This window comes from Cynocephalus volans, chromosome 16, assembly GCF_027409185.1.
Source record: "Cynocephalus volans isolate mCynVol1 chromosome 16, mCynVol1.pri, whole genome shotgun sequence".
Classification (NCBI taxonomy): Eukaryota; Metazoa; Chordata; class Mammalia; order Dermoptera; family Cynocephalidae; genus Cynocephalus; species Cynocephalus volans.
The window spans coordinates 1,899,245-1,908,315 of NC_084475.1; the positions used below are offsets into that span (position 1 = coordinate 1,899,245).

The following is a 9,071-nucleotide window of genomic DNA, read 5'->3' on the forward strand; positions in this document are numbered from 1 at the left end:
AGGAGTTTGCACACGCACTCTCCAAGCACAGGAAGCTGTCCCACAACTTTCTGTGATCCCTCCGCCAGGAGAGGCATCCTTGTCTGGTGGATCCAGGAGCCTTGCTGGGGCTGGAACTGGTCTTCTCTAAGACCCCACGGCACAGATGGGCATGTGGGCAGAGGAGGAGCCAAAGATGACATCAGGGACATGGAAAGGGGAAGCGGTGGGGTAGACACTGCCAAGGCTGAGCTGTGGGGGACAGAGATGTTTAGACGAGGAGGGGGAAGCATCACTTCTCTGGTCTCAGCTCCCAGTGATTCCACCCACAGCACATTTCCTTTGTGCATCCCTCCAAGTGCTGGCGCTGGTTGTCTGCAGGATGCCCTTGGAGGAAGCCACGTGGAAGGTGCAGAGAGAGGAGCCACAGGGATTATCAAAGATGATGATGGGCTCCCATCTGCTGGTGTATTCATTTGCTAGGGTGGCAGTAACAACAATGTGACTTACACAACAGACACATATTGTCTCATGCTTCTGAAGGCAATGAGTCCCAGACTAAGGTGTCCACAGAGCTGGTTCCTTCTGTGGACTGTGAGGGAGAATCTGTTCCAGGCCTCCCTCCTAGCTGCTGGGGTTTGCTGGCAATCTTTGCCTTTCCTTGACTTGTAGAAGCATCAACTCAGTCTCTGCCTTCATCTTCACATGGTGTTCTCCCTGTGTGTCTCTGTGTCCAAATTTCCCCTTTTTTATAAGGACACCAATCAGATTAGATTAGGGGTCCACCCTATTCTAATATGACATCATCTTAACTAATTATATCGACAATGACCCTATCTCCAAATAAGTTGCATTCTCAGGTACTGGGTGTTAGGACTTCAACATATGAATGAGGGTGTGGGAATATTTCAGTCTTTAACAGTTTGGTACCTACTATGTACCAGGCACTGTGTGCATACTTTTCAGTATTACTTCTAACGCTTTAACAGTCCTGTGAGGTGGGTGTTTTCATACCCATGTTACAGAAGATGAAAGCAGGGCTCAGAAAAGTAGAGGGTCTTGCCTGACGTTAGGCAACAGTAAGGCCATCTGAATGCATCATTCAACGCGTGCTGAGAACCTGGGAGCTGGCCACTGCACCACTTCTCCCCTAGGATCCCAGACAGGAAACTGTCTCTCCATCAACTTTCTCCATATAAACCACCCTGTTTAGAGTAGACTGGCCGAGGATCACTTAGTTCTGTCAGATTTCAACATGAATCACTCATGAGCTATGATTCTCCAGAGTCAGCGTGGCAGGTGGTCTGTGGGTGTGGAGCCTCAGATGGACGGGGGACGCAGGGTGTGTTGGGCTGGAGCTTGGCCCTCTTCTGCACACGCTGCCTTGCTTGGCAAGATTCTTCTTCTTCTGAGCTAGTTTGGATGCTGGGAATTCCAAAGTCCAGGGGCCACATCTGGTGAGGGCCTTCTTCATGGTCACCAGCTTATCACATGGCAAGAAGGGGTCATAGTATGGCATATAACGTAGGAGTTTAAGTGAATGGAGTAACCATGTTAAGTATTAGGAACGAAAAATACCTAAGGCATATCATGAAGTGAAAGAATTAATTTGTAGGATGTTACCATTTATGTAAAAAAAAAATAGATAAAACTGTACAACAAAGCTATTTTGCTATGTGTACATATATGGAAGCAAATGCATGGGGAAAGGTCTGGAAGGACATATACAAAACTCAGAGTAGTGCTTACCTCAGGGGTGAGGGATTAGTGCATGAAGAGGGTTTCCACTATACCTGTTACTTCATTTTTACACATAAGAATATAGTCAAGTATAACTAATATAACAAAAAATAAATTTAAATTGTCTGTTATTTTAAAGAGGCCACCAATTTTAATTTTAAATAACCATAAGGCTGCAATCAATAGAGGTTGATTTGGGATATGGAAGGGGAAATACCTTTTCTCAGAGGTACTGACCTCAAAATTCTGGACCAAGAAAGGACTTACACTGCATGTAGTATTTTGTATTCCTATCTGGAGAGAATATACTCACAGTTTCTCAGTCCAGCGGTATGCTTCCCACACATGCTTATCAATGGAAGATATAGCGTTTCCTTGGAAATTTCTGTGAAGAAACACAGTTCACATCCTTGATTAGGTAGGAAAAGAATGAACAGAAAAAGTAAAAGAGTCATGGCAACCTCGTGGGGGATATTCAAACACGGAAAACACTAGCTTCTAATTTCCAGAGCTATCAGCTTCCCAGTTTGCACAATTAATAAAGAAATAATGTGGGGTCACAGGCACAAACCATGAGGCATCTCCTCAGAATCTTAACTTCCTATCTGACCAATCTTTTGGAAAGATAATGCCAGTTAATTACTCTTTTCTCTAAAAATCACTATGTGTCTAAACTGACTCCTACAAATTAATAAGAAAATGGTAAATAATTCAATAGAAAAATGGGTAAAAATACATCATCATAAGCCAAGAAGAATAAAGAATCCCCATGCCAAATAACACCAAAGCTTTGGCTAAGAGCTCTCTGCAGGAACCTTTCCAGGTACTGGAAGGGTGAGGGAAATTAGAAATTAAAGGGTCTAATGTGCTGAGATGGAAAGAACTCTTAGAAATACTGTATAGGGAAAAAGCACAAATCACTGAGCAAGAAATAAAGCATCAACTCATTAGGGAAAAAACGGGAAGGAAAGAGATCGAAACGAAGGACGTACACCAAAAAGTCAGGGTTATCTTATGGGAGGGAGTGATGTTGGAGGTAGGGCCCAGGGGCCCCGTAGTCAGCCTCAACCTGCCCAGTCCTCTTACCAGGTTCTTGACTCTGCCACAGGAAAGAATTCAAGGGCAGAGTCACAGTAGACAGTGAGATCAAGTTTAATATAAGAAATACAGGTTCCACAGAGAGACTGTGGCACAGCCCAGAGACTGAGCAGGGCCCACACCAAGTTTAACACAAAAGTTAAGTGCAGTACAGACATCAAGTCTAACACAAAAGCTACAAAAACATACTTAAAGTTCAGTACAAAGTGCAGGATGGCTCCAGAGGATGAGCAGCGCTTGCTGAAAGCAAGATAGATACAAAGTAAAACATACACACCTCAGCCAAGTGCAGCCACCTCCAGAGGATGAGCAGCTGCTTGCTGAAAGCAAGATATATACAAAGTAAAACATACACACCTCAACCAAGTGCAGCCACCTCCAGGAAAGTGAGCAGCAACAACCAAGCCTTCAGCTGGGATTCGGCTTTTATAGTTTCTCTATCTAATGGATATTCAATTAAGGAGGTGGTTCCCAATTATATGCACCAGAATGTTCTGTGGTCTCAGCTGAGCACAACCAGCCACTGGATTGCATCAGCCAGTCCTCTGTGGTCTCATTTTCCCCCTGTTGGTGCTAAAAATATGTCTAACTGGCAACAGTAGCTTTCCTCCAGGGGAGAGCCCAGAGGAGGGGTCTGAGACCTCAGCAAGTGGCTGGAAACCCAGAGGCACGTCCTGAAACCTGAGCCCAGGGAAACTGAGCACATCCTGTATCAGTAGGGTGCAGGGTTGGGGGGCGATAAGAGGTATGGGGCTTCAGATTTTCACATTTTATCCTATATACTTTCACGGCTCTTTAAAAAATGTGGGAGTGTCTCCATGAATAACACATGTTTAAAAGAAGCTGTTAGATTCCTTATATTCACTTTCAACTCTGTGGATGACTGAATCCTCACCCTTAACTCTGTCCCCGTCCCGCAGCAACAACTTACTTAGTTTATATACACGATTTCCCCTGGGGAGCGGCAGAAACAAGTCAAAAGAAATACCCGTCTGCTCATGTGCCTAGTGGACACTTGCACTCAGCCAGAAGCCTTCTGGTTGCTTTATGCTCACCGATAATAAAAGATGCCTAAAGCTGAACTCATCTCCCTCAAACTGGCTCTCCTTCCCACCTGTCACGTTTCCACCTGTCATACCACCATCCTTCTCCTCATTTTCCAGGACAGAAACTTTGAAGTTATATTTGATTCTTCTCTTTCCTGTACACCCCATCCCCCAACTCTTTAGTCAGTTACTAAGTCCCATCTGTTCTTTTTTGAGGTGCTCCCAGGATTTGCTTTGCACTCTTACCACAACCACTCTGATTCAGACCCTTTCCACACCACTCCTAGATTTTGCTACAGCTTTCTATTTAGTCTCCCTCTATTAAGCTTCCCCCTCTATATCACTCTAAATATGTATTCTACGTTAATCCTCCTGTTTTAATCATTTATCTGTTTTGCTTAAAATTTTCAATGGCTCTCCATCTCTCTTTGTGTAACTTTCAAAGCCCTATAGTTGATATTCAAGCTTTTTCATAATCATTGCTTCTTAACCCAATTCTTTGCAGCCAATTATCTACTAAATTTTGATCATTCCTGCAGCCATGGCTTTGCCTAGGCCGTACTCACTATTTTTTCTCTTTTTAACAAATTATAGCCACTCTTTAAATCCCTGGTAAAGTTTTAGCTTACCCATGCAACTTTCCCTGATCCCTTCACCTCAGTGATTACAAATTCTGGTGAATTACAGCTACTGTCTGCATCTAATTTAGCACTTAATTATATGTCACCTCCCTTTTTATGCCTAGTCCATTTCTTCCCACCTATCATGGTCACATTCTGGAGACAATGTCATACTTCTGTGCCTCCCACAGTACTTAGCCCTGGATTGGGTACAAAATGGCTGTTATCTATAGAAAGCCAGGGACAAAGATGTGTTCTCAACATAACTAAGGGACTGAACAATAATAATAATATTAATGGCTACGACTCATATGTATGCTAGGCACTGATATTATATATTGACTCATGTAAATCTCACAACAATTCTATGAAATGGTAACTATCATAATCCCCATTTTACAGATGAGGAAACTGAGTCACAGAACTAAATAACTCACCCATGTTCACAAAGCTAATAAATGACAAAGCCAGGCAATCTGGCTCCAGACTCTACTCTTAACCACTTTGTTGTCTCATCACTAAGGACATGGGGAGAGACACCCTGCTGTAAAGAGTGTGGCTCAAAAATGGGAGGAGAGCAGAGGTTAAGAAATGTTATTGCAGAGATAAAGAAAAACAGAATTAAAGAAAGAGTCAGGGCAATCACAAGTGAAAGCCTGGAAAGGGGGCACAACAGTAAGGAGAGTGAGGATAAGGGGAAGTTGACAAGCAAAAGGTAAAATCAGAAAGTCGGTCAAAGTGGATTGGGAAGATGAGAAAGGCCTAGAAGACCTGAAGGAAAAGGCTGCTGTGCCAAGCAGGAGGGAGGGAACGAATGAGAAAAGGTGATTCTCACATGATGGTGAAGGTGCCGTTGTAGGTCTTGGGCTCTAGCACAGGCACTTGGCGGAGCCTCTGCTCTGGGCTGAGACCAGTACAGGACAGTGTCTCGTCTCTGCAGACACAGAGCTCACAGAGGTTGATGCTCTCCATGGCATTCTTTTCTGGGGTGTAGTTTTCAGAAGACACCAATGGATGCTGAGTTGTAGTAAGTTCCACATCCAAAGGTTGGGCTGTGACTGGAGTCAGGTTCGGATGCTGAGTCTGCACCTGCTGTGGATGTGGAGCTGTGCTCTTCTCCAGGGCTGTAGAGTACTCAGCCTCTGTAGTAGATACTGAAGTTACAGGAAGCTCCAGGTCTAAAGGCCAAACTGCAACATTGCGTGACGTTGGTTGCTGAGATTGATCCTGTCCTGGTTTTGAAACTGTCACCTCCTGGTACACTGGAGGTTGAGCTGCAACCTCCTTAGGTGTTTCTGGAGGCTGAGTTGTGGTCTCCTGCCTGGTGGGAGAAGGTTTCAGCTCTGTGGTATGTTCTGTAGTTGTGGTAAGTTCCAGGTCCAAAGGTTTAACTGTGACTTGCGTCAACTTTGGATGCTGAGTCTGGGCCTGGTGTGGATGTGGAGCTGTAGTCTTCTTCAGCGCTGTAGAATGTTCAGCCTCCATAGTGGGTACTGGAGTTATGGTAAGTGCCAGATCGAAAGGTTGAGCTGTGACTGGAGTCGGGTTCGGATGCTGAGTCTGAACCTGGTCTGGACGTGGATATGTTACCTCGGGAGGCTTTGCAGAAGGAGCTGTAGTCTTCTTTAGGGCTGTAGAATGTTCAGCCTCCACACTGGGTTCTGGAGTTATGGTAACCTCCACATCCGAAGGTTGAACTGTGATACTGGACGTTGGATTTGGAGCTTGATCCTGACTTGGTGCTGGAACCGTCATCTCATAATTCATTGGAGGTTGACCTACAACTTCCTTAGATGGCTCTGGAGGCTGAGCTGGGGCCAACTGCTGTGTCAGGGAGGATTCCACCACCACAGAGGGCTCTGCAGCCTGAGCTGGGACCTCCTGCAGAACTGGAGAAGGTTCTGCCTCCTCTGGGGGACCTGGAGGCTGAGGAAGGGCCTCGTGATAGACTGGAGATGGTTCTACCTTCTCAGGGAGTTCTGCAGGTTGAGATGGGGCCACCTGCTGAGCTGGAGAAGGTTCTACCTCCTTAGGTGGCTCTGAAGGTGGAGCTGCAGCCTCCTGGGGGACTGGAGAAGGTTCGGCCTCTTTAGGGGGTTCTAGTTGCAGGCCTGGAGTCTCCTGGTGGGATGGTTCAACCTCCTTAGAGGGCTCTGGTGGCCCAGCAGGGGCCTCCTGTTGCACTGGAGAAAGGCCTACCTCCTTAAGAGGATCCGGACTCTGAGCTGTGGCCTCTTGCTGGGCTACATCAAATTCAATGTTTTCAAGGGAATCTGGAGTTTCGGAGTAAGGATGGGATTGGATTGGATAAAATTCAACCTGCTCAGTGGGAACTGAAGGCTTAGCAGGGCCCTCCTGCTGGAGTGGAGAAGGTTCAACCTCTGCACTAGGCTCTGGAGTAGTCATGGTGAGCTCCACATCCACATGTGTAACTGTTGTACTAGGCAGTGTTGAATCATGACTTCTGAATATATAAGAGAGATCTAGAGGTGAAAATGTCATCTCATCATCCAATGGAAGATGAACTGAGTCTTCGACAGAAGGTGCTAGAGGCTGGGTTGGGTGCTCCTGCTGGACTGCTGGAGGTTCGGCACCCACAGGGGGCTCTGGAGGCAGAGCTGGGGCCTCCTGCTGCACTGCAGAAGGTTCTGCCTCAGTGGTCTGTGCATGCTCAGCCGCAGCCTCCTGCTGGGCCGCAGAAGGTTCTGCCTCCTCGGTGGTCTGTGCATGCTCAGTCGCAGCCTCCTGCTGGTCCACAGAAGGTTCTTCCTCCTCGTTGGTCTGTGCGTGCTCAGCCGTAGCCTCCTGCTGCACTGCCGAAGGTTCTGCCTGCTCGGTGGTCTGTTCATGCTCAGCCGCAGCCTCCTGCTGGGCTGCAGAAGGTTCTGCCTCCTCGGTGGTCTGTGCATGCTCAGCTGCAGCCTCCTGCTGGGCTGGAGAGGGCTCCTCATCCTTCATAGGTTCTTGAGATTGACCTGAAGCCTCTTGTTGAGATGGCAAAGGTTCAACCTCTTCGGGAGGCCCTGGAGGCAGAGTTGGGGCCTCCTGCTGGGTTGTAGAAGGTTCCACATCATTAGTTGGCACTGAGGGCTGAGCAGTAGACTCATGGTAAGTTGGAAAAGTTCCCACCTCTGCAGCAGGTTCTGCTGTTATGGTAATCTGCAGATCTGGAGGTTTAGTAGTGGTACCAGGCAAGCTTAAATGCTGACTTTGTTGGTGACCTAGAGGTAAAACCGTCATTTCATGATGCTCTGGAGACTGAGCTGGTTGTTCCTGCTGGGTTTGAGAAAGTTCACTCTCCTCAGGAGACTCAGAAGTCTGAGCTGCCTGCTCCTGCTCACTGGGAAATGGTTTGGCCTCCACAGCAGGGCCTGGAGGCTGAGCTAGGGCCTCCTGTTGGGTTGAAGCTTCTTCCTGCTCAGGAGGCTGTGGAGGTTGAGCTGGGTCTTGCTGGGGTGGAGAGGATTGGATCTCTTCAGGGAGCTCTAGGTTTTGAGATAGAGCCTCTTGCTGTAATTGATTAGTTTCAACTGGCTCGGGGGCCTCTAGATGCTCATCTGGGTCCCTCTGGGATTCTCGAGGAAATTCAGGATAATCTATATCCGTACTTGAAAATCCATTATCATCCTGCAAGATTTGTTTCGGATGCTTAGGTTTTGATGCAAATGTGTCTGGAATTCCAAGAATCTTGGCAAGCCGCGGATGCTGAGTGAGATCTCTCTTCCGGGGTGAAACAACAAACTTGGTTGCTTTTGAACTCTCACTGTCTACGGTTTGAATCTTACTTTTCAGTCTAAGAGGCAGAACCAGGGCCTGATTCTGTTGCCAGTCTTGCACTGGAACCATGTCTGGGAGCCTTTGTGGCCGAGCCAGCTTGTCACGCAGATCCCGATGCAGAACCGCAAACCGATCCGGCTCTGGGGGCAGTTCTTGAGCTGAATCCGGGCCCAGCGATGGAATCAGCTTCTTGGCCAATTCCCGAAACCAGACCAACATCTGGAAGGCAGCGGAGGATCCCAGGTAACCAAAGCTCCCTGCGGCTGCCGGGCGCTTAAACGCATGGGGTGATCCAGGTGGCAGTTCAGAGGAGCGCAAAGACCAAGTCTCAGTCAGCTCTGGGGGGATGGAGGTCAGTGGGACAGGGCGCCTGGCCCACTCCGGAAGGGGAGCCACCTGAACTAGCATCCATAAGGGTGCAAACGTCAGAAGCCAGAGGGCCCAAAAGCGCAACTGGGACATCATATAAATAAATAGAAGCTCTGGGGCACAGTGACCCAGACCAATCGGGTAACTGCTGCTCGCTGAGCGGCAACAGAACCCTTATGGCAGTCCCTGCCATGAGCACACCCTGAGCAGCTGTAGCCACACCCCTGGCCCACCCTTCATTTATGACATCACTATCACTAACAACCTTTACTAGGCTCTGGCCCACAAGAGTGAGCCTTGTCCTGTAATCAAGGGGCTCAAGCCTCCCTGCCCCCTGCAGAGGTGACAGTCACCTCCTGCTGGAACAGCCCCTCACTTACTTAGAGAGGCAGGATTTGGGTCACAGACCCAGATAGCCCTGGGCCTCCAGCAGTCCACTGGG

General features: G+C 47.8%; 1 protein-coding gene across 1 annotated transcript in view; it reads right to left on the reverse strand.

The window, feature by feature from the left end:
- Nucleotides 1-8,722, reverse strand: part of LOC134365074 (leucine-rich repeat-containing protein 37A3-like) — a 43,380-nt gene extending 34,658 nt beyond the window's left edge. The window contains exons 1-3 of the mRNA XM_063081265.1: nt 5,781-8,722; nt 5,319-5,663; nt 2,033-2,104 (exon numbers count right to left, since the gene is read on the reverse strand). Of these exons, the coding sequence (XP_062937335.1) occupies nt 2,033-2,104; nt 5,319-5,663; nt 5,781-8,722 (3,359 nt within the window). The remainder of the gene's footprint in view (nt 1-2,032; nt 2,105-5,318; nt 5,664-5,780) is intronic.
- Between the last annotated feature and the right edge of the window lie 349 nt (nt 8,723-9,071).